General features: G+C 35.7%; 1 protein-coding gene across 2 annotated transcripts in view; it reads right to left on the bottom strand.

Annotated features, from left to right (window-relative positions):
* The window catches only part of LOC150100422 (katanin p60 ATPase-containing subunit A-like 2), a 279460-nt gene extending 254373 nt beyond the window's left edge, over positions 1-25087 (bottom strand). For both annotated transcript variants that reach the window (XR_016549239.1, XM_090402560.1), the window contains exons 1-3: positions 24955-25087; positions 24067-24134; positions 13648-13718 (exon numbers count right to left, since the gene is read on the bottom strand). Coding sequence is in view for 1 of the 2 variants with exons in the window: in XM_090402560.1 (XP_090258686.1) it covers positions 13648-13718; positions 24067-24120 (125 nt within the window). In the remaining variant the exon portion in view is untranslated. The remainder of the gene's footprint in view (positions 1-13647; positions 13719-24066; positions 24135-24954) is intronic.
* Between the last annotated feature and the right edge of the window lie 610 nt (positions 25088-25697).

The following is a 25697-nucleotide window of genomic DNA, read 5'->3' as shown; positions in this document are numbered from 1 at the left end:
TGAGGAGGAAGTAAAATGTTCCTAGTTCTTTGTTTAGATAATTCATTCTGCAAATGTAGTCTACTTTCCTGCTCTCTGACAAAGTTAAAACTAGTTTTTATTGTATCACTACTTTAAACACAAAACCATGGAAACACAGCTAAACACTTCTATAATTAAACTGTAGGAAACCACTTAATTTCACACTTCTCGATTTTATGAATTTGACGTTGAGCATTCAAATTTTCCAGTATTTATATAAGTATAGTTGTTTCCTAGAAGCTTCTGCCCAATAGCACAAATGCTTACTTAAAAACATGCAGCCAAATGTACATTTGGTGGGAATGATTTTTCTACACATTTGATCAGTATTGCTGCTATTCCCAAAACATAAAATTCATCAGAAATGTCAAAAATGTGATTTTTTTCTCTTTTTTTTCCTACTGAGCTACACAGGCTCCTGTGTAGCTCAGTAGAAATGGCATTTGCACTCTACGGCACTTGACCACACAAAGAAAGACTTGGGTTGAAATCTAATCGTCGACTAGAGGAACATTTTCTAAACTTTTTCTCAACTGGCTCCCGAGTTAGTCGATCTCTGGCATGGAAAAGCTGGTTTTTTCTCCCAGAAACTTGGATTTTTTGTCCAGTAAACTCAAGAAAATCGGCTGTCAAACCCACACTATTTTCAGACATTGGAACCACAAGATGGTGGCACTTGTTAGCCGTCTTCTTCACTGTGTACTGATAGCCTTGGGCCAGCTATTATGTTATGCTGTTATTACATTATGGAGGTCTGGGTAGTGACCTCCCTCCATAATGTAATAACAGCATACATTTCCTAGGAAATGTGTTTTTACATTATGGAAAATACCTAAGAATAGTGATCTGAACTTTCCCCACCTTTGCAACGAGTTGTCCGATATTGTACTACGTACTAGGGTCACTTGCATTAGCTCACGCCAGTGATCGCCGATACTTTATAGTTTACTATATTCGGCATGAAACTCTCTGATTCCAATCTTTGAGTTTCTTATTCGGTTTTAAAACAATGTGGATTTTATATCCCCTTAATTTAAAATATTGTTTATATCGCCGAAATGAAGCTTATTAGCTCTTTATATTTAAGTATTTGTTTATTTTTATTCTCAGCTTATATTCTCCCATAACATGACAGATCCAATGGCCTGTCACAGATAGTTTTCTGTGTTGCCAAATTTACCTAACTAATGCTATGATTTACACAGTTTTTCAATGTCTTTCCTGAAAATGTTAGTTAGGTTTTGTATAAATAACCTTAGTTTTCAAGAAAGGGGAACCCTCTACCATCTCCATATAAGACTGGCTAACTCACCTTCTGCTGAAAAGAGACCTTATAGAGGTTTCTTGCCAAGATGGGATTCAAACCTAAAACCTTAAGTGTTTCCAACCAAAGGTACTTTTTTTTGTTAATATAACATCTTCTCTTCTTCTTCTCCCTTCTACATATTAGGCTACTGGCCTGTTATTACAAGGCTAACTTAAGCCCTTCTAAATCGTATCCATCCAGAGGATAAGGTGACTAGCCCTATGCCTCCAGGTATATCCTGTGGGTGTAGCTCGTGTGTTCACAGGGCCGGTTTGCCTGCTTGCAGGAGGAAAAACCCCAGATAAACTGGGGAGAAAAACACCCAAGACCGGCAACATGGCTATGTCTGAGAAAGATCCTTAAGCTCCTCACATCGGTGATGAGAATCGAACCTAGGACATTCCTTTCCCAGGCATATGGTTGCAAAGCGCATAGCCACTAGGCAAATCGCACTAACTTTTTTTTTTTTAAATCAATTCCAAATATGAGAGGTTCCAAGACCTATTACAGTACAAGTGCAGACAAGTGATTAAAGAGAAATTTGTCGATTTACTTCTTGAAGAGCTAATGGTTGTAATCATTGAGGAAAACAGTATATAGAGAAGACTGTTCCAAAGTTAAGGGGAAAGAGAAGGAGAATATAATTTATTCCTCATTAGGGTGCAGAACTTGACAGGTCATGACTATATTTTAAAATCTCTTATCTTCTTCTAAAACCTCATTGTCATCGTTCCAGATGTTCAGAAATTCAATGTCACATTGAATAGATGTTGAGTAGATGATAATTGCTATAATGTCTATAATTCTGTCTGATGAATGCATATGTCCATGGGCTAGTTGTTTTGTAGGGAAGAGGAAAAAAAAAAAATAAGATGTTGAAATTAAAGAAATTTTGCCATCTCTTCTATGGCTGAATAATACAGTCATATATGGAAAAGGCCTAACAATATTCCTTTCCATCAGAGGAATAAGGGAGTATCTTTCCAGATGAATGATACATAGCAAAACCACTTAGTCTCAAAGACACGAGACTAAGTACTTCATTAAAATTTAGCTTCGTCACTTTGTATATTAAGCACATAAGTAATCTCTTACTTTTATAACAAAATAAACTTAAAAACAGAAAGTAAAAAAAGCCGACTGAAAAAGTTAGTAGCTGATATGAGAAGAGCATCTTGAAAAAAAAAAAATTTAACACTTAAGTTAAAGGATATTACATCCCATATTGTTTCATAGCCGAATAAGAAACTCAAAGAGTTTCATGCCGAGTATAGTAAATATATAAAGTTCGGCGAGCCCAAGCGTAAGCAAATACCTGGATAGTGTTACAACTGACCCTTTAGGAAGTGCAACACTGAGGCTACTCATGGTAAGGGTGGAGCAAGCTCCGATCACTATTCTTGATATTTCCCCATAATGTGAAACCCAGCTCCTAGGATCTGTATTACTGTTCTACATTATGAGTGAGAGAAGGTCAGTACCCAGACCAGTTTCAACCTTTATTGAGGTCTCATCAGTGAGTAGGTAGACCTAGAAATACCAAGTTTGTAGCAAACAGATCTTACATATACCCTACTATGAGAATTGCCAAGAAGGTGTCCTAATAAATTATTAATTAAATGAAGAGCCAAAGGCTTCAATTCGGCCTTTAACATCCCTTAACTTAAATAAGTTTATATGTCGCCGAATTGAAGCCTTTGGCTCTTCATTTAATTAATAATTATTTAACGCATTCTATTACATCTATTAGAAATGTAGTCAATTACTATAGAGAAGATTTATGATCTAAAAAAAAAAAAAAAAAAAAAGATGACATAATTCAGTTGTTTTTCACTTTGAATCCCACTCACCCATCCTCGGAGAAGGGGCAAAGGCAGATAAAAATTATATCAGGACTGGGTATTATTTCTGGGAAAATTTCCATGTTACTCCTCTTAGTAAATATTATTTTTATGGCTATATAGCCTACTTTTGTTCAGTAGTGTCCCATTTTCCCCCCACAAGTTCCAAAGACGATGCACTGTCAAAACGGCTCGCACCCCATTACTCCCACTCCTGGCCCCTTTCCCATCAATCCTTCCTCTTCGCCAAAAAGTAGTTTCTATTTCAGATCCTTCTTATACCCCCCCCCCTCACAAAGAATTCTCTGCTCACCCTTAATAATAATATCTTAAAAAAAACCTGGGATTTTTCAAATAATCCTCCCACATTGCTTTACCCCCCCCCACACACACACACACTTTTTCCTTTAACAGCCTAACAGCAGATGAATGCATATTGCCAGGATAAGGAGACAGCCAACAGCATCCAAAAAAGGTATGTCTGAATTTTCCTCCTATATTATTCTTCATATATCTGTATTTATAACACACCAGTAATGCCTTAAGATCTGAGTAAAAAGTCAATGACGTTGTAAAAAAGGGACACTCCTATATGAAAGTAGGCTACAAAGCCATAAAAATAACATCAGGACTACAACGTTAGCTATGAGGATATGTGAACTGCAGAGTTTGGTCAACAGAAGAAGAGGTGTCATCAATGAGGTGTTTAAACTGTTAAGGGTAGTTATAGGATTAACATTAGGGAATTCTTTCACATGGTAAATCAAGAGGAAAGAATGAGGACAAGGGGCTATCCCTGAAAGTTGAGAATGGAAGTGGTGAGTAAGAGGATGAGAGGTGGCCTTTTTGCATGGAGAGTGGTTAGACCATGGAATGCACTGCTTGATAAGGTACTGAGAGCACAAACAGGGAATGAGTTTGCACAAACAGTGAATGACTTTAACGAAAGGTATGATAGACTGTGTGTTGTTTAAGATGGGCCTCCCATGATGAGTCCTATGATTCCACAGAGGTCGTCCTGAATAATAATAAGAAGAATATAGCCCATTGATATGATTATTATAAGTGTGCAAAGGATTTAATAATCTGGAACCCTACTCTACAGACCAAACATGAAACTTTTTCAAACCACTTCAGGCATCCCATAAGTAGGTTGCTACTGATGATAGTTAATTATCTAAATAAAGCTAAGGATCTGAGAGTGATAGTGGATACAGAATTGAAGTTCAGAAGGCATACTTTAAAAGCTGGCAAAATAGTTCAAAGGTTTACTTTTATACTGAAGAACATGCTCACAAGTAGAGACAGAGAAGTTATTATTTCTCTCTTAATAAGGCTATGGTCAAATCTTGGCTACTATGCACAGATTTGGTCAGCTGGGTATCCTTATTATTATTATTATTATTATTATTACATGACACCTCCAAGGAGTCCAAAGACTCATCAAAGGAGGGCACCTACTCTACAACTCTCCATCTCCACCATTCAATCCACCAACTACAGCAAACCACAACTACCATCACCATCTACACCACCACCACCACTAGTATTTTCACAGACAATCACAAACATCCATGACCACAGCAGGATTCAAACCCACAGCCTTTTGTCTAGACAGCAGATACACTAACAACTCAGCCAACCTTATCCTATATCTTTAGATTGAGGAGTTGGCAGAAAAGATCTCAGATGTCACCAAGATGAGTGCCCAATCTGGAGAAAGGTCTGTGGAATGCTCCCTATAAAGATAGATTGGAGGTGTGCAGGTTGCAAAGTCCAGTAGAAAAATAAGAGATAGGATAGAAACTTCCAAGTTGCTAAAGGGGTTCTATACCAACAGTAAAAGAGAGAGAGAAAGGATTCACTCTGGAAGTTGAATAAGAGTGTGATTAGTAAGGGTGTGCAGACTCTTGTTTGGAAGTGGTGAATAACTGGAATGGATTGTCAAAGGTAGTTAAAGGATGCACTGAGGGGGGGGGGGTACGCTATCAGATCAAAAATATCTGGAAGCCTGTTCATCCCAACTCTTGCTCTAATATGAAAGGTATTAATATGGAGTCGGTCCAACCTTTGCTGCTATAATGACCTTCAATCTTCTGGGAAGGATTTCCATTAGATTGGTACATTGCTGCAGTAATTCTCTTCATTTCTATTCTTCCAAAAGAACATTAATAATATCAGTCACTGATGACAGACAATTTGGGGTGGCTAGTGATTGACATTCCAATTGATTTCACAGTTGTTTGATGGAGCTGAGATCAGAGCTCTGTACAGGCCAGTCAAGTTCTTCAACAAAAGTCATTGCTATGTTCATACAGAAAAGGGCTTCACTGACTGTTGTCATAAAGTTGGAAGCACAAACTGTCTAGAATGTTATTATAGGCTGTAGCATTAAGATTCTCGGTCACTGGAACTAGAGAGCCCAGACTATGATGCCTTCTCCACCAAACTTCACAGTTGATACAACACTATCAAGCAGGTAGTGTTGTTTTGATATCGACCAAACACTAGACTTTTCCATTAGATTCCCAGATAGTGAAACATGAACTCCAGAGAACACATTTCCACTGCTCCTGAGTCCAATGGCAGCAAGCTTTACACTACTCCACCCAATGCTTGGAGTTGCCCTTGATGATGTTACACTTTTGTGTGGTTGCACATGGCCATGGAAACATGTTTTTCAGCTCACAATAAACAGTTGTGGTGCTGGTGTTGCTTGTATTCTGGAACACAGTAACGAGTTTTTAAACCAAGGACAGTTGATTTTTTCATGCCACATGCTTCCGCACTTAGTGGTCCCTCTCAGTGATTTTATATGGCCTACCAAGTTGTCATTGGGACATTGTTGCTCCTAGGCATCTTCACTTCATAATAACATCACTTACTTGATTGCAGCAAATATGGCATCCCATGATAGTGTCACATCAAGTTCCATGAAGCTCTTCAGCATGGCCCATTTTACTATTAATGTTTGTCTACTAAGACTGAAAGACTATATGCTTCCTTTTATACATGCACAAGCCATGACTGCTATGTATTCAGCCATATCCACTGCTATGAAGGGGTATGTGAATATTTTTGATCAGAGATCGTATGATAGGTATTGCATGAATAATGGTTAGTGTGAATCTCCTACAACGAGACTGACTATATGGAGATGCCTGTATAATAATAAATCCAAATACACAGGACATTTATGTCTGATATCAGCTATGTTAAAATGTATAACAGAACAAATAGCAAAGAGAAACACTTAAATACAAGTTGAATGGATCCTATATTTCGTCACAGTCACATCATCGGGGATGCAATCTCAAAATTGTAAAAGCACACACATGCACACCCTCAAAAAATGTGTTTTGTGTGTGTGCTTTTACAATCTTAATCTTAAAAAAAAAAAAGTTAGGCTAAAAGCCTAAAATCCTATGAGGGGCCACCACCCTCTATGGGTGCTGTTGGGCAGAAGGTCTAAGAATTAGTTTCACAAATCTTGGGAAAATTTAGTTTGGTTTTCAAAATCTACTGCTGATTCTAAATAAAGTTTTTCAAGTTTAGATTTGTTGCATGAAGCATAGTAGTTTTTTCATTTGATTCTGTGTAAGATATCCAAAGCATGATTAGCTAGACCCAAATGACCATAGTTATGGCAATGGATATATTTCTTATGTTTTTTTCTAATGCAGATGTTAGCAAATCTCCCAGTTTGACTATAAGATAATCTGCACAAACAAGGAACTTTGTAAACAGTATGAATAGAGAGGGAGAAAGAGTGGATTCTTATGAGAGCAAATAAGAGCAGCCCTCTTCAGATGAGGTTTGAAAGCAGTGCAGAGATTATATTATATTTTTTCTTTCTATTTCTTCACATCTCTCTCTCTCTCTCTCTCTCTCTCAATATTCAGACTACAGTAATGCTATTACTATTCCCTATATCCAAGGCAACTCCACCATTGCCGGTCCCAAGCCCGGATGAGAAAGGAGGAGGGTTGTACTTGCAGCTAGCAACCATAATATGAAAAAACATATTGCTACAGAAACCTCAACCATTGTTGGAAAACTGACACAAAACCAAAAGGAGAAGTATTGGGGAAAATGAAGCAAGTCAGTGAAAGCCTCATTGGGGGCTTCCCCAATGAGGCTGACAGGCAAAAACCTCTTTAGCCCAAAACGTTTAATCAAAATTGGATGCTGGAATATTAGGACTTTGTACGAAAGTGGAAAAGTTAACTTACTAACCAGAGAAATGGACAGATACAAAATAGAAATACTAGGTCTAAACGAGACAAGATGGAATGATAGCAGAGAAATCCAACTAACAACAAACAAATATATTTTATATTCTGGAAACCAGAATGAAGATGATGCACATAGCAAAGGTGTAGCTTTCATGCTAACAACAGATGCTAGAAGAGCACTAATTGAATGGAAACCAGTTTCTGAAAGAATCATCAAAGCTAGATTTAAAACTAAATACAGAAATGTGATTATAATAAACATATATAGATCAACAAACAATGCAAAAACAGAAGAGAAAGAAGACTTCTATGACATGCTGCAAAAAGAAGTAGATGAAGTAAACAGTAAAGATATGCTTTTAATTATAGGTGACACGAATGCAAAAGTAGGAGATAGTAACATGGGATACGAACGAATAATGGAAAAAGAAGGTTTAGGAAACTGTAACGAAAATGGGGAAATCCTAAAAGACTGTTGCACTTTCAATGATATGATCATAGGAGGAACCTTATTTAAACATAAAGACATCCATAAACAGACTTGGATATCACCAGATAAGAAATCCAAAAACCAAATAGATCATATTTTAATAAACACACCTTGGAGAACCTCTTTGATGGATGTAAGAGTTTGGAGAGGCGCAGATGCCTTTACAGACCACTTATTATTGATTGCAAAAATAAAAATGAAACTACGAAAAATATTTAAAGGCAAGAATCAAAGAATTAAATACAATATATCCAAACTGAAAAACAAGGATACAAAATACAAATATAAAGTAACATTAAGGAATAAATATGGAAGCCTTGTAGAACAACATAAGGAAATAGACATTGAAGAGAACTGGGAAAAAATGAAGAATATATTTAATAGTACTGCTGAAGAAGTTCTGGGAAGGTAGAGTAGGAATCGCAAACAATGGATCTGAAGAAACCATCAAATTATGTGAAGAAAGGAAAGCTTTATGGAATACACTTCTGCAAAGTACAGAAGAAAACAAACGAAATAGAATAAATGAAAGATACAGGCTTAAAAACGGACAGGTAAAAAAAAAGTGCAAGGAAAGATAGAAGAGTTTTCCTGGAGGAAATGTGTAAAGAGGCTGAAGAAGCAGCAAGTAAATTTGACCCAAAGAGGTTGTTTGGGATAACAAGAAAGTTAGCTGGGAAGAGTTTTAAAAGAGAAGGGCCTGTAAAAATAAACAAGGAAAGTTACTCACAAATGAAGCAGACATAGAAAAAAGATGGGTAGAACATTTCCAAGAAATTTAAATGGAGAAATAGAAACCCTAGAAAAACCAGAAAAAGAAATACTTAAAATAAATACAGGAACTATAACTAAACTAGAAATAACTCAGGCAGTAAAGAAAACAAAAATCAATAAAGCAGCTGGGAGTCACAATATACAAGCTGAACTACATAAAGCAGATATAAACACTACTGTTGAAATGCTACACTTGTTATTTAATCAAATACGGGAAAAGGAGGAATGGCCAGAAGACTGGAATATAGGCCTCCTGGTGAAACTGCCAAAAAAAGGGAGATATAACACTTTGTAAAAATTGGAGAGGGATTTCACTTCTAAATGTTGTAAGTAACGTATTTACTAGAATTTTGCTAGTAAGAATGAAACAAGAAACTGAAACTAAACTGAGGAAAGAACAGTCTGGGTTCAGGCCAAACAGATCTTGTATTGATCAGATAATAACACTAAGAATAATTGTTGAACAGTCAATAGAGTGGTAGAGTACCCTATATTTGAGATTCATCAACTTTGAACGTGCATTTGATAGCATAGATAGAAAGACTATATGGAAGTTAATAAAGCACTATGGGATTCCCCAAAAAATCACAAATATAACAAAGAAACTCATGAAAAATATAGAAAATAAATATCAAGAAGGTGGCAAAATATTCTGGAGGTTGTTGAAGAAGCTTAGGAATGAAGGAAAGAGTGCTGTAAAAGGAGTTAGAGATGATAAAGGTGACATGAAAACGGGAGAAAAAGATATCCTTGAAGTGTGGAGTAATTACTTTGAAAAACTGTTAAATGAAACAAGCAGTAATGACAGCACAGTGGTAAAAAACACTGACCAGGCATGCAGTCAGGAATACATATCCATACTTGAAGTAGAAAAAGTCATCAAAGGCTTGAAATGTGGAAAGGCAGGCAGGAGTAGATGATATTCGACCAGAAATGCTGAAGTATGGTGGTATAAGAGTCTTACAGTGGCTGCACTGCATAGTTCAGAAAGCCTGGAGAGAGGGACGAATTCCCGATGATTGGAGTAGGGCTCTCATAGTACCCATATATAAAAAGGGAAATAAAACTGAATGTGAGAATTACAGAGGTATTTCCCTACTGAGTGTTCCTGGCAAGATCTATGCAAGTATACTTGAGAAACAGTTGAGAAGAATTGTGGAAGAAAAGCTTGATGAAGAATAAGCTGGATTCAGGCCAAATAGAGGCTGTCAGGATCAGATCTTTACTTTACGACAAATAGTCGAGAAAGCATGGGAATATAACAAAGATCTGTATTTAAGTTTTGTCGATTTGGAAAAGGCATATGACAAGATGCCAAGAGAGAGAAGCTATTCAATATGCTGCAGTTATATGGTGTCAATGAGGCATTATATCAAGCAATACTTACTCTTTATTTGAGTTGTAAGTCAGGAGTTAGAATTGAAGGAAGTACAGGAAGATATTTAATGTTAAATCTGGTGTGAGACAAGGATGTAGATTATCCCCTCTGTTATTCATTATCTATATAGATCACATTATGAAGGAAAGTGGTATTAAACATGATACCAAAATTGGAGATGTTAATGTCAGCTCTTTGCTTTATGCGGATGATGTTATACTTCTAAATAAATCCGCTACAAGTCTGCAAGATTCACTGACTAAATTGAATAACTGTTGTAATAGATATGGTATGAAGGTCAGCAATAAAAAGAAAAAGACAATGAAAATCGGCAGAATCACTGAAAATGTCAACTGTGTTGTGAATGGAGAACCTGTGGAACAAGTAAAACATTTCAGCTACTTAGGCACGATTTTTAGTGAGGTTGGTAAATTAAATATAGAAATACAAAACAGAATCAGCAAAGCTGGTACAGTGGGAAGTCAATTGAATAAATTCATATGGAATAAGAGAGAAATTAGTCGGAACACTAAATTAGCTGTATATAAGACAGTGTTCAAACCAGTTTTAACTTATGGATCTGAGAGCTGGGTCAGAAGTAAAACACTTGACCAAAGACTAGAGGCCACAGATATGAGAGTCCTGAGAAAGATTATAGGTGTGAACAGATGGCATCAATGGCAATATCATATTAAAAATGAGGATATTAGGAAAGAACTTGACATTGTCAGCATCCAGGAATGCATTAGCAGAGCTAATCTCAGGTGGTATGGTCACTTAAACAGAATGGGCGAGGAAAGATTAGCAAAACAAGTGTTCTCTGCCAGGTTGGCAGCAAAACGACTCAGAGGAAGACCAAGATATAGGTCGATTGATACAGTATAAACTGCCTTAGACGATAGAAATATAAGATCTGATAATTTTGGAGTCTTAACAAGTAACAGACTGATTTGGAGGAAAATTGTAGATAGGAAGTTAGTAATGATGTAATTTTTTTCATGTAGTACTATCATATCCTGTACACCCCTTTGAGGGTACATGGCAGGAATTTGATTATGATGATGATGAACTCATGAAAAATACAAAATCCAAATAATAAATAATGGCAAACTATCAGAACCATTTGCAACAAACACAGGAGTAAGACAAGGATGTATACTATCCCCAACCATCTTTCTGATTGTTATTGATTGGGTGATGAGGAAAACATCTGAAGAAAGAATTGGCATTTAATGGGGATGATCAAATAAAATCAGTGACCTGGATTTTGCATAAGATATATGCCTTTTGGCACAAAAACATCAACACCTCTAAAAGAAAATAGATAATTTAAACCAGGAAGCAAATAAATGTGGATTGAAAAAAAATCATAACAAGACTAAAGTAATGAAGATAAACCCCCAAACAAAAATTAGTCTTTGAAATACTAGGGAAAACACTGGAACAGGTAGATAACTTTATCTACCTGGGATCAGTGATCAGCACACAAGGAGGAACCAAACAGGACATACAAAATAGAATCCAGTAAGCACCGATTGCATTCAGTATGATGAAGAAAATTTGGGGGTCGAAAGAAATAAAATTAAAAACCAAAATTAGGCTCTTCAACACTAATGTTAAACCAGTTTTACTATACGGAGCTGAGACATGGTCACTAACAAAGGAAAACATAAATAAATACAAGTCTACATAAACAAATGCTTGAGGAAGATACTAGGAATATACTGGCCAAAAAAAATAACAAGCATAAAACTTTAGGAGAGAACAGGTCAAACCAGCATCAGAAATGAAATCATTAAAAGAAAATGGAACTGGGTAGGTCACACAATCAGGAACCCAGATAAAGAAATAGCAAAAATTGCAATAGAATGGAATCCCCAATTCAAGAGGAAAAGAGGTAGACCCAGGATAACATGGAGAAGAGAACTAAAAACATAAGCAAGACAGCTGAGAGATCCCTGGAAAGAGATCAAAAAAGAAGCGTTGAATAGAGTAAGATGGATGTCAATGGTTGAGACCCTATGCTCCACAGGGAGCAAAGAGGATAGGTAAGGTAATATCCAAGGCACCCAAAAAATAAAAAAGCTAGAACTCTTACGAAACAATCTCTGCACTGCTTTCAATTCTCAACTGAAGCTAGCTGCCCTTATCCACTCTCCTAAGGATCAACTCCTCCCCCCCCTCTCTGTTCCGGGTGTTTACAAGATTTCTTGTTCTTGCAAATTGTTATTATGGTCAAACTGGAGATCTGCCTAGAAAAACATAAGAAATACATCTGTCACTGTAACTATGGTCAGTCAGGGCTAGGTAACCATGCCTTGAATACCATGCACGGAATCAAATGAAAAAAAAAAAAAAAAAAAAAAAAAACATTATGCTTGACAGCAACAAATAAAATCTTTAAAGACTATTCTTGGAATCAGCAACAGATTTAAAAAACCTTAAGCATTAAACTTCCTACCATTTGCAAATCTAATTCTTTGACCTAACAGCTGAGGCCAGCCAACAGAACCCATACAGGGCACACCTCACAGGATTTATGCTTCTGGCCTAAATTTTTTCTACTTATTATTTCGCGTGGTTTTATGTACCTGCTTTTACAATTTTAAGATTGTACTCATAATTATGTCCCTGTGACTGACATGAATATAGGATCCATTAAACTTGTGTTTAATTGTTTCTCTATGCTGTATCATTCCAATAAGCATAAAAATGAAAATTACAGAACAGGACTGAATACTGAGATCAGATGTGATCTGATCTCAGTATTCAGTCTGAGATCAGATCACAGATCTGGTTTATACTACTAACTACTTTTTCATTCATCCCTTCTATCTCAGGCATATGGAAAGTGTCTAGCATCAATATTTCTGAGAAACTGCTACTTGTAATTGTTTATAACAAATGTAAACAATTTTCTACTGCTTATCAAATCACCCACAGATTTACTACAGATTTTCAACCATGAGTAAGAAAGCAATTTAAAAAAAAAAACCTCTGTTAGCATAAGATCAACAATCTCCTTAAATTTTCTTCATTTTTTCTTAGAAATATATACATTTTATAATTTATGTAAACTACAACAGTTTTTTTAATATCATTTTACAATATGGATATTGTAATTGTATCCATATCATTTATATCAGGACTGTCCAAAGCACTGTATGTGGGCCGCATGCAGCCCGAGGTGCGATTTTGTGCGGCCCACTTGTGGGTTTTGATTTTCACGAGCAAAAAAATAAAATAACAATTTGAATCGAATGTGTATTAGATATTTTAATTCTATCACTAATCGACAATCTCGATGTTGGTTATTTTATTTGGTGTTTTTACATCACTATATACCCGTGTTTTTCAAATATTAGATGTATCAAAGAAACATTACTACACTGTTCCAATGCGCATGCTCCGGGCGCTCACGGGAAACATGAGCGCATGATTAGTGCGCAATTAGTATTGTTCATATTGTTCAGCTATCGAGGTTGTGTCAATGCTGCTCACCAAATTACTAGATATGCATTGTGATGCGGCCCTCGGATAAATCTTTTTTCCAATGCGGCCCTCGGATTACCTAAGGTTGGACATATGATAATATCACTTACCCATTGTGTTGAAGATAATGATAAACAAGAACAAGTAGGTTTTTCTTTCGCTGCATTAATCTTTGTTCCTCCTATGAAAACACAAATAAGAACTTTATACATCTTAAAATGTATCATTCTAGAAACAAACAGAGATGACAAACTGAAATGATAAACCAAATAAGAAAAAAAAGCTACTTGTTTCAATAATTATAAAGTTGTTTGTATCAATCCTACTAAATATATACAGACTAGAAAATGCAGATAATAAAAAAAGTTTTGGCTACGAGGGCTGAGGAATGAAATACGAAATTATTAAAAAAAGAAAAGTGTCAATCACAGTGGTCCTTTACAAGACATTGCAGGAAATATTACTGAATATTACTGACAATCACAGTAAATAGTCAGATTTAAACCAGGTTTATTTATATATATTTACATTTATATTAGTTTATATATATATATATATATATATATATTAACAGAGAAAATGAAGCTGGCTATAAAACTACTCTATATGGGCAATGAACTTAAAGACATTTTGGTAATTGTGAATGAATTAAAAAAATAATCAGAAGTATGAAACTTAATAAGACTTCAGGGGTAGAGGGCTGTATTCCATTACAAATTAAAAATGCCAAGAAATTATATCTATGGCTTAATCCTTTGTCCATGTGTAAGCAAACAAAGTTTGCGTGTGAAGTATCTTCATGACTGAGCTACTTGTGTATAAAGGTTAATGACATCATAACAATTGCCTTAGTATCCCATAATGCAAAGTACACCCCCCTCTTTTGGGAATGTATAATGCTATGTACACTCAATGGACAAAACAGAGATACCTACCTACCTAATAGCATGTTGGTCCTCCTCTTCTAGTGTGAATAACAGCCCGTAATCTCAGATGGCAGAGGGTTGCCAGAAGTAATTCCAGCCATGCCTGTTGCAGCATTGTTCACAACTGCTCCTTAGATGTCGGTCTCGAATACGTGGATCTGATGTCTCGCTCTACAGCATCCCAGTGAGATTCTATTGGATTTAAATCCAAGGACCTTGTGGGCTACTGTATGGTCCCAAACTCAGATGAGTGTTCCTCAAACCCTGCCTGGGTGGTTGCGGCCCAGTGGGGTGGCACATTGTTCTGGTGAAACAGACTATCGGCTGCAGGATGCACAAAGACCATAAAAGTGTGTAGATGATCAGCCAAGTCATCCTGATAGCTCACAATGTTTAAGGACCTCTCCAGACACACTAAGGGATATAATGTGTCACATGAGAAGGCTCCCCAAACCATCAGAGCCACCACCTCCTTGAACAGAGCCTGAGCTGGCATAAAGGGGGGGGGGGGGGGGGGGGGGGGGGAAATGGCTCATGCTGCTGACACCACACCCACACCCTCCCATCAGCTTGGTAAAACTGATAACAGAATTCATCAGACCACCTGACTCTGGTCCACTATGCAGAGGTCCAGTTTTCATGGTCCCAACACCAGGCGAGGCACAATGCCCAATGACAAGCTGTCAACAGTGGTACACGATTAGGGTGTCAGCTCCTGTATATTATGGTGCAGCACATGCTGTACCATTTGCTTGCTGACACTGCTTGGATCGCTGACATTGAAACTGGATATGATTTGTGCTGCCGTTGCCCTACAGTTGATCTGTATGAGCCTCAACAGTCTATGTCGACCCTGGTCATCACTGGCTTGACAATCTGTCTTGTGTCAATAATAAGTCCACAATCAGAGTTGCTAAGATTGCCACATTTACCCATGTTCATCGATTGCATTACACTGTTGGGAAGCCTGATGTCTGCCTATTTACTGTCTGCATTCGGTTTGGGTATGTTTCACTCTGCACAGGGAATGCCAGTGTCAACTTCCCATCACCCTTATCTCTAATATTTTGTCTATTGAGTGTATTATGGGGAAGAGCCACTACCCAGACCAATTTTGACCTTAATTGAGGGTCTCATCAGTGGGAGCCAGACTCCGAAGAGATACCAAAGTTGAAGTGATGCAGAAGTCATACATTTCCCAAATACAAGTAGTAAAAAAGTATATCACCTTATTATAAAATTACTCTGGATCAGAGATATCAAGAAAGGAAAGAGATCTGGTGAATTGGAGGACAGATGATACCCAAACCATAAAGGAAGGGTCAAAAAGTGATATGAAGAACTACAGGCCTGTAAGTTTAATATCTGTTGTGGGTAAAATAATGGAGTCCATTGTTAAGGACAGTATTCATTAAGTACTGGATGAAATCTACACCAAACTCCCTCCCCACAAAAATTAAAAAAAAAACAATAAAAATAATCAAAAAAAAAACATAGTTTTATTAAGCTTATTACTATGATAACATAGTTTCATCATCACAACTGGATTTCAGTAAAGCATTTAACACTGTCCAAATCTTATAATCTTATTTACAAATTTGAAAACATATCACCTTATAGGTGAGGCACTGAAGTGATTAGAAAGAAGTGAAGGCAGAGAGTGGTACTATATGGTTATACATCCAATTGGATTCTGGTAACTAGCAGAGTTCCAGGTACACTGCTGTTTTTAATTTTTATGAATGATACTGATAAGGGAATTAAAAGTTTAATGTCAATTAAACCTACATAGCACAGTCAGTATGGACAAAGTCCTCTGGTTGGAAAGACCTGGGTTCAAATTCTACCGATTCATCCTGAAAAACAAACAAGCCAGAAGAACACAAACATATGCACAATTTACAACTACAGCAGACAATGCAGATAGGATTAACTTCTCCCTGTCATAGAGTATCAGATTTTCAAGAAAGCAATTTGCTTGATTCGATGATCAAAATGGGTGGGGTAGTTAATAAAGATCATATTAGTCTCAAGAATGGTAAGTAACACCTAAATGTTTAAAATGTAAAGTTTTATCATCTAGGTAGCAAAAATCAATGGATAACCAATATTATTTTGGTAAGGTACTCATCCCTCGATGAGTCTTTGGACTCCCTAGAAGTGTAACATAATAATAATGACAAACTCAAAAGTGAAAGACAAAAGGACTTAGGAATAACAGTGCAGTCCAACATGAAATTTTCTAAACAATATACTAAGGTGACCAGAAATGCAAATGACTCTTTCATTAATTTGCAAGAACTTTGTTAGTATAAACAATAATATTTAATAATATATATATATATATATATATATATATATATATTTTTTTTTTTTTTTTTTTTTTTTTTTGCTAAACAATATAGTAAGGTGACCAGAAATGCAAATGACTTTTTCATTAATTTGCAAGAACTTTGTGTTAGCAGACACAATAATTATATAATATTTAATTATACTTAGTAATATTACATACACACGTACACACTTGTTGAAAAAACAAAGACCACGTTTGTTTACTTACATGTTTACATGCTGTGTTTGTTTACAAATGCCAGAAGTATCAGAAACAAGGGGGAGGAAATGGTTTCAGTGATTGAGTTTATTCACCACAAAATTATTATTGAAATAAGTGAAACATGGTTGAATGAAGATGACATCGTAACAGGAATAAAAATGGAAGGATACATAATTTTTTCAAGGATGGAAAGGGCATGAAAGGAGGGGGAGTGCTGCTTGATGACAGCAGGGGAGTTAAGTCCACATCAGGTAGATATGAAAGAGGGAAATAGTGCAATAGTTACAAAGCAATGTGGTTAATGTGGAGGTTGAGAGGAAGACATTTAGTTGGATGTTGCTATAGGCCTGAGAATGTGGAGGGTGGAGATGAAGAAATGTATAAACAACTTGGATTAGTGAACAAAGGAAGGGTAATTATCATGGATGATTTCAATTATGGCAGTATGAAGTGGAATGAAGAGATAGCATTTCGGAAAAAAGGAAAATGAATTTCTAGAGTTCTTGAGAGATAACTATCTCAGGCAGCATGTAAAGGAGGGCACACGAGGATTCAGAGTTTTAGATCTGATCATTTCATCAGATCTAGAACTGATGGTTCAAATCTTGTAATTGTGAGAGGGGGACTTTACACTTTCCTCCAGCTGGTGAAAGTGATCATGAAGTGATCACCTGGGTTATGGCTAGTCATATGCAGACTTTTGTGAGGAAAGGATATATGTGAAATTACAAGGCTGGCGATTATGACAAGTTTAGGAGACAGCTTGGAGCTATAACATGGAATGAGCAGTTGAGCAGTGAAGAAATAAATGATGCATGGGAACTGACAAAAAAATACATACCAGCATCAACGTGTGAATGTATTCTGAAGGACAGGGAAGATGCATATACAGTAGCATGCTTGGATTTTGCAAAAGCTTTTGATAGACTGCCATCAAAACAGATGGGATTGGATAACAGACTTCTAAGTTGGATCAGTGACTGGCTGTCAGACAGGTATCAGAAAGTTGTATATGGGGGTGTGGTATCCTAAAAGAGAAAGGTGACTGGTGGTTTACCGAAGGGGTCAGTTTTAGGACCACTGTTGTTCAATTTGTATGTTGATGATATTGGGATGGGTTTAGCTAGTGATATACAGCTGTTTGCAGATGATGCAAAACTGGGGAGAGCAATGCAGATTCAAGTGGATGTTATGGCATTACAAGAGGACATAAATAGACTGCATGAATGGGCAAGTAAGTGGAACTATCAGTTCAATGTTGCAAAGCGTATCTGCACAGTAATCCATATGAGGCCTTGAGCAGGCCTCATATGGATTATTGTGTAGATTTGGTCACTGGATTTTCATGGTGACGAGGATATGTTGGAAAGGGTCCAGAGAAGATTCACAAAGGTGGTCAATGGTCTGAAATGTGGAGTATGGGGACAGATTGAGAGAATGTAAGCTACAGAGCCTCATGTATAGGAGGAAGAGGGGGGGGGGGCAGGATTATGATTGAGACATAAGTTAGTTAGGGGTTGTTATCAAGTTAACATGGAAGATTTTTTTTCATAGAATGGGAGAGGAGGGTACAACAAGAGGCCATTTCTGGAAACTGTATAAGAAGGGTGTGAGCAGAGGAGTGAGAACCAGGTTCTTTGCATGGAGAGTGATTGGTGAATGGAATGCATTGCCTGAGTGTGTTGTGAATGTAGACACACTGAATCAATTTAAAGCACAGTTGGATGAGCACTGTGTGCAACTCATCGTGTGTACCTCCCACGATGAGTTACTGACTCCATAGAGGTCAGATAATAATAATAATCTTTGGTTTCTTGAATAGGGCTCTTAGATTATCTAATCCTTAACCCACCCAAGGTGCCCACCTAATTTACTGCCGTTTGCAGATGAGATTCACATTAAAAAAAAAAATAAATAAATTATATATATAAAGCCTGTGTAGCCTTGTGAAAATGGCATTTGCATCCACAGTGCTAAGCCAAACTTAAAAGAACATTTTAAAAGTTTGATTCTAGTTGTTAATTAGGACTTTTTTCTAGGTCTTTCTTTACCAGATCTCAAGTCAGTCAATCTTTGATACAGACAATAGGGATTTTTCTCCAAGAAACTTGGGTTTTCCACAACCCAAGAAAATATACCTACAGAGCACTATATTATAGTGTTAGGATTAGGGATCATGAGAAGGCAGCAGATGCCTCTCATACTATGCTCCCCAGATGCCTATTAAAAATTAGCGATAGCTATCATGTCTATCTGTGATGACTAAGGTTGCAGATTGGCTGCTGCCCTCCCCCATCTTCAAAAGTTAGTTAGGGCTAAATGGCCTTGTCTTAAATGTCCTTTGGGAAAGAAGGGATTAGTGGATTTTATTTTATTTAAAATATATATACGTGCATGCGCATGCGTGCGTGCGTGTATGCACATATACACTCATTTTTGCAATAAAACATCATAACAATGCTTGTTAGAATAATGTTACTTAGTCATATGCTGGAATCTAATGAAATCAAAAACAAAGAGCTAATGAACTGCTTCATAACTTGCTTTTCCACATCTTATGCTTCTGCCAGAGTGTATATATATATATATATAGAGAGAGAGAGAGAGAGAGATTATTTCATAAAAACTTCACTAATCATAATGGTTACAGCACTAAAGTTATTTTAGGATAATAAATAGTCAAATGCCATTTTTTAAAGATAATACTATGTTTTTATTCCAAGTTAGTGATTCTATATGCACTCCTCTGTAACATGATAAATATCCAGCCTTTATGATGCGCAGCCATCATCATAATTAAGTCTTCAATACCACTCCTCAATGGAATTGCTATATGATTCATTGTTTACCAATTTTGTTAAATACTCCCTTTCATGATCTTCACAGAATTCATTACACATTCTTTTACTGTGCTCTCTGAATTATCACCTATTATGCTACTTCAGTAATAGTGAATCAAACTACTTTATTATCATTCCCAACATCACTTAATGCTTGTTATGTAAATAATGTAAATTTGTGTTTAACAAAGTCTCACATTTGAACATCCTGTGCAATAATTCTGTTGCATTTTGTTCTGATAAATTTTTTGTATAACTCTCAATAATCTATACATTGAGTGTATTGGCCAATACACCCCATGATTCAATGCCACTGACATCAAGGCTGATACATCAAAATACATTGTATTGGCCTTAAGTTCAATGCAAGGTTACCTTATTATTTTCAGTAATGCACATGATACCAAGTACAGCTTGAATGGGCTGACGAATTAAAGATGGCAAAAACTGTTGTTTAACCTCTGAGAAGTTACAGAACACTGAGCAGTTAAAAACCAAGAGGTGGGGGGGGTGTAAGTTCATGGAAAGAATAAGAAAAATAATAAGAAGAATAAGAAAATTATTAAAATATGATTAACCATTAAATGATATAAATGATTCCTTAAATATCAGGGTTTCCCAAAGCAGGTTCAACAAATTTTAAATTAATGAACGTTAAAACGTTAAACTACAACTGCCTGCAGTCATTAAAATGAACTTACATTTTTTTTAATTTACGGAGCACTAAATTGTAAAATGGTGAGTGTTTATTGATTTCTTCCATTTTTTCATGTTTATTTTAATGACTGAGTTGCGAAAGCTCTGCAAAAAAAATTTTGCTGCTTTAGAGCTCCACTTTAGCAAGAAGTTTGGGAAAGACTGCCTTAAATGATATTAACAAAATCATACTGAGTTTATCATCATTCATTGGTCTATAAACTTGAAAATGCCAAAAAAGATCTAAGAAGAATTTTATGGTTAAATAATTATTATTACATGGTAGAAAAACTTCCAACCTACACATCCAATGACCATTTCAGCAAATAACAAAATGATGTACTTTTATTTAATAAACAACTCAATAAATAACTCTGTTTCCTAAAGAGATTTTCAGTTCTCAAATCATCATCATCAAATTCCTGCCATGTACCCTCAAGGGGTGTACAGGATATGATAGTACTACATGAAAAAAAAAAAATTTACATCATTACTAACTTCCTATCTACAATTTTCCTCCAAATCAGTCTGTTACTTGTCACTGTAAGACTCTTATACCACCATACTTCAGCATTTCTGGTCGAATATGATCTACTCCTGCTGCCTTTCCACATTTCAAGCCTTTGATGGCTTTTTCCATACTTGAAGTAGGAATACATATCCCTACTTCAAGTATGGATATGTATTCTTGACTGCATGCCTGGTCAGTGTTTTTTACCACTGTGCTATCACTGCTTGTTTCATTTAGCAATTTCTCGAAGTAATCACTCCATACTTCAAGAATATCTTTTTCTCCCATTTTCATGTCACCTTTATCATCTCTAACTCCTTTTACAGCACTCTGTCCTCCATTCTAAGCTTCTTCAACCTCCAGAATATTTTGCCACCTTCTTTATATTTATTTTCTATATTCTTGCCAAAGTCCTCCAATGACTTTTGCTTAGCTAGTTTTACACAGTGTTTAGCTTTCTTACATTTGTCTCTGTATTCTCTAAGAGCACAAGCTGACTTATTTGCCAGGAACTTTTAATATGCTTTCTTCTTTTCCTTCACTGCCTCTTTAACTTCCTGTTTTTTTCACCATGAGTTCTAAGTTTTCTATCCTTGCAGACAACTTCACCACATGCCTCTCTAGCTGAATCAATCAGGGCTTTTTTCAAGGCTTGCCAATGAATCTCCAAGGTTTGATTCCTGATCTCAAACTTTTTCATTTTTTCTTCAATAATCTTTGTGCATTTTAGTCTACAGTTCACATCTGAGAGCTTTTCAACTTTTATTCGCTTTAAAACTTTCTTACATGTTATTCTTTTCAATATGAAATTCAATTTTATTCTGCTCATGACTAAATAGTGATCACTTCCAATTTCAAATCCTCTGTACACTCTGGTGTCCTGCACCAGGGAGAAAACATCACTATCAACAATAACACAGTCAATGAGACTTTTCTTATTCCTTGCCTCTTCTCTCCATGTGAATTTGTGCACATTTTTATGTTGGAACATGGTGTTAGTAATAACCAGTCCATGTCCTGAACAGAAATACAACAGATATTTGCCATTATTATTAGCTTTGCTCTTTTCTCCAAATTTTCCCAAAATATTTTTGTATGTCTCACAATCATTTCCTACTCTGCTATTTAGATCCCCAACAAGGACCAACTTTTCCTTTTTCATTGTGTCAGTTGCTTTTTCTAAAGCCTCAAAAAATTCCTCCACTTCTACTTTAGTAGAACCTTCTGTGGGACCATAGGCACAAATAAGTCTCATTGTCCAGTTCCCCATTCTCATATTTGCCCACATTACTCTACTTGAGACTGACTGCCATTCAAGAAGATTAGCCTCGTATTTTGTGTTGAATACTATGGTTACTCCTTCTTTTCCTTGATTGTCATTGCCTGAATATAACATTTTGTATTTATTGCTCAGAAAGATCTCACCAGTTTTGGTCTTTTTTGTTTCAGTCACCCCTATTATGTCGATCTGGTGCTTATCTAATTCCTCAGCTAGCTCCATTTCTTTGCCATTCAGGCTTCTTACGTTGATAGTACCGATCTTTAACTCTGGTGATGTTGAGTTCCGGTTTGTTTTCAGATTTGTTCCAGTAGCTGATTTTTCGCTGTTTGCCCTGGTTCCCTTGAAGTAATCACTCCATACTTCAAGAATATCTTTTTCTCCCGTTTTCATGTCACCTTTATCATCTCTAACTCCTTTTACAGCACTCTTTCCTCCATTCTAAGCTTCTTCAACCTCCAGAATATTTTGCCACCTTCTTGATATTTATTTTCTATATTCTTGCCAAAGTCCTCCAATGACTTTTGCTTAGCTAGTTTTACACAGTGTTTAGCTTTCTTACATTTGTCTCTGTATTCTCTAAGAGCACAAGCTGACTTCTCTAAGAGCACAAGAAAACAATGGGGGCCTCGTTTAACCAGTCGACGCCACAGCTGTCATGAAATTTTGTCATGTTGTACCATCATTTTTTATTTTGTTTTAACCAATAAGAATACAATTTGGTTGGCTAAATCCCAAATTGCCAGCCCATGCTCATTCGTTCAGTATCCAAGTAGATACCCAACAGGGTGCACCATGAGAAGGTGAGGATTGGACATTATGTCAGAAGCCCTGGTCGGTTCTCCACATTCCTTTAAAGGCTATGTGGAGGTCTCCTCTCAGTTATACAGCTTTGACCCTTAAGCATCTCAAATCAGTTAAGAGTTTTAAAAGATCATTTAGCCAGAATCACTGTGTAACCATTACTATGAAAAATACTTCCAAACTACCAATTTCAAATTATGTTAACATTATTATTATTACGCCCTCCATGAAGTCGACAGACTCGTTGTGGGAGGTTCATTCAACTGACAACATATTCATCATATAGAATCTTAAAATCCTTAACACTCTTTATGTGAATGATATATGTAGCATTGCTTGCTTCTTGTTCAAGTGTCATCCCCTAGAAGGAGGTTGGCAACCACACCACAGAACATTTTTCTTTCTTTAGCTGCTCTGGAAATTTGTGGTAATTCAAGCCAGTCCTTAATGATTTCAAATAACATTCTCCTGGGTCTACTTCTTTCTCTTTTTCCCTTCTAATATTAGTTTCCGAATGCCTTGTTGTCTAATTAGATGTCCAAAATATTTAAGTTTTTGTTCTTTACAAAATCTTAAATATCTTGCTTATTATATTTCCCTAGTCCACTGGTCTGACAATTCACTGTGAGATAGTTCAGTTTGGCAAAATTGTCTGAAATACAATCTTAATAAGTTCACAAAAATTAATGTTTTTAATTTGTGTTCTGAAATAAGTATCACTGTTTCTGTTCAGCTGAAACTTTATTTATTTATTATTCTATTTAATAATAAAGTATTCTAAATACTCTTTAAATTAAAAATACAAAAATTTAAATGTTAATGGTACACTTTATATATGAATGCTAAATGATATATACAATGTATTATTAAAATAAATATCTGCACAATATTTCTTTAAAAAAAAATGATAATACTGTACCGTCTCCCTAACTTGACTAGTAAGCTGCAGCCTATTTAAGCCTAAGTCAGCCATTCTTCATTTCTTATCTGAAAGAGTAAATATTTTGTTTAAGTTCTTAATGATAAATATAATGCTTAAAAAAAAAAAAAGAAAGAAATTTTGAAACAATTGGTTAATAAATTGAATTTTAAAATCGCTATATTTTATTGTGAATATGTATTCATTTTTTTTTTCAGTGTTTAAACCAATTCTGGAGAAGAAAACTATATGAAATTTTTAACTGACATTTCATCTATATATTCCAAGCATACTTTACTAAACATCTATTAATTTTTATGATCTTTCTTGCTTTTTGATGCAAAAAAAAAATTGCAGTAGTTTTAACAAGCAAAATTTGGGATGCCAACACACAATATTTCGCAAATACATAAAACGATGAAAAGGAATAACAGTACACTCGAAAGCAATTATTTTTTATTATTATTTTTTTTATTCTGCATATAAAAGAGAGGAAGGAGGCTGAATATATTTAGCATGTGCTGTGGATAATTCTTTCCCTCCCAAATGCTTTTTTTTTTCTTTTTTAAGGTATGAAACGGGAGTGGACTCCAATCATAATTCAGCTATGTTTTTTATACCGCTTTCTGTCCAGAACTATCACGAAATGTATCATTTTTAAACTAGGCAGCGTTAAGCGTTCAGGAGGCAGAGAAATTGCACCATAGATAAACATATTTCTAGAAAATGAAAACAGACCTCATTAATGATCACATATTTACTCTGTATGGTTTCTTTGGTCATCATAAAATAATTGAAAGACAGATTAGAAAAAAAAAAAAAAACTGTACCTAAACAGCTGTCAATTAAGTTTCCTTCCCAACAAAAGCGAAAATTTTCATTACTTACAGAATTAGATTGAAATAACTTCCAATAATATGCTTTTGTAAGCAGCTTCAACAACATATGTTACAAATATGCATTTGAAAAATAAACAAAGCAAACTATAACCACTTAAACAAATTTTTATGTAAGTTCTTCTGCAGAGACCAACAACCTGCAAGGCGTAAAGAAACACCATAGAAACAACATGATGAGGTTAAATGACCGTTTCAAAAGGATCACCGCCTACCGGCCACAGTATTATTTTTAGACCAGACAGAAATCTATAAATTAGGATTGCGAAAGAAGATGGCAAGAAGTGGAAATTGCTTACATTCATTTTAACAAATAATCGGACATCAGGTCAAATACATGTTTAACATAATTCTAACGTCAAATATATTATGCAATCCAAGTGCTAGTGATAAACTTGGACATTCATGATTAAAAATAAATAAATGATAATGCTTGAAGTTTCCTGAAATATTTTCACGTGGCTCCTAATTCAAACAATGTGCAGAAAAAGCAAAGCTGATTTGGTAACGCTTATTAGGTTGGAACATAGGAGCAGCTCCAATGCAAAATATTACTATTATTATTATTAATAAGTGACACTTCTAGGGAGTCCAAAGACTCATCGAATTAGCAAATAAGCTTTGCTAATTCTGCTAATTATAATTACATTTTAAACCAAGAACGAAGTTCATAGAAATTAAGTCATGAGTTTATAAACTACTTAGAGGAATCATTTAATAATTTCCACACCAATG

The sequence above is a fragment of the Typopeltis vanoorti genome, chromosome 13, assembly GCF_054136105.1.
Source record: "Typopeltis vanoorti isolate ZY-2024b chromosome 13, IOZ_Tvanoo_1.0, whole genome shotgun sequence".
Lineage (NCBI taxonomy): Eukaryota > Metazoa > Arthropoda > Arachnida > Uropygi > Thelyphonidae > Typopeltis > Typopeltis vanoorti.
The sequence above is the reverse complement of the archived record's forward strand: the minus strand, read 5'-3'. Positions and strand labels throughout refer to the sequence as shown.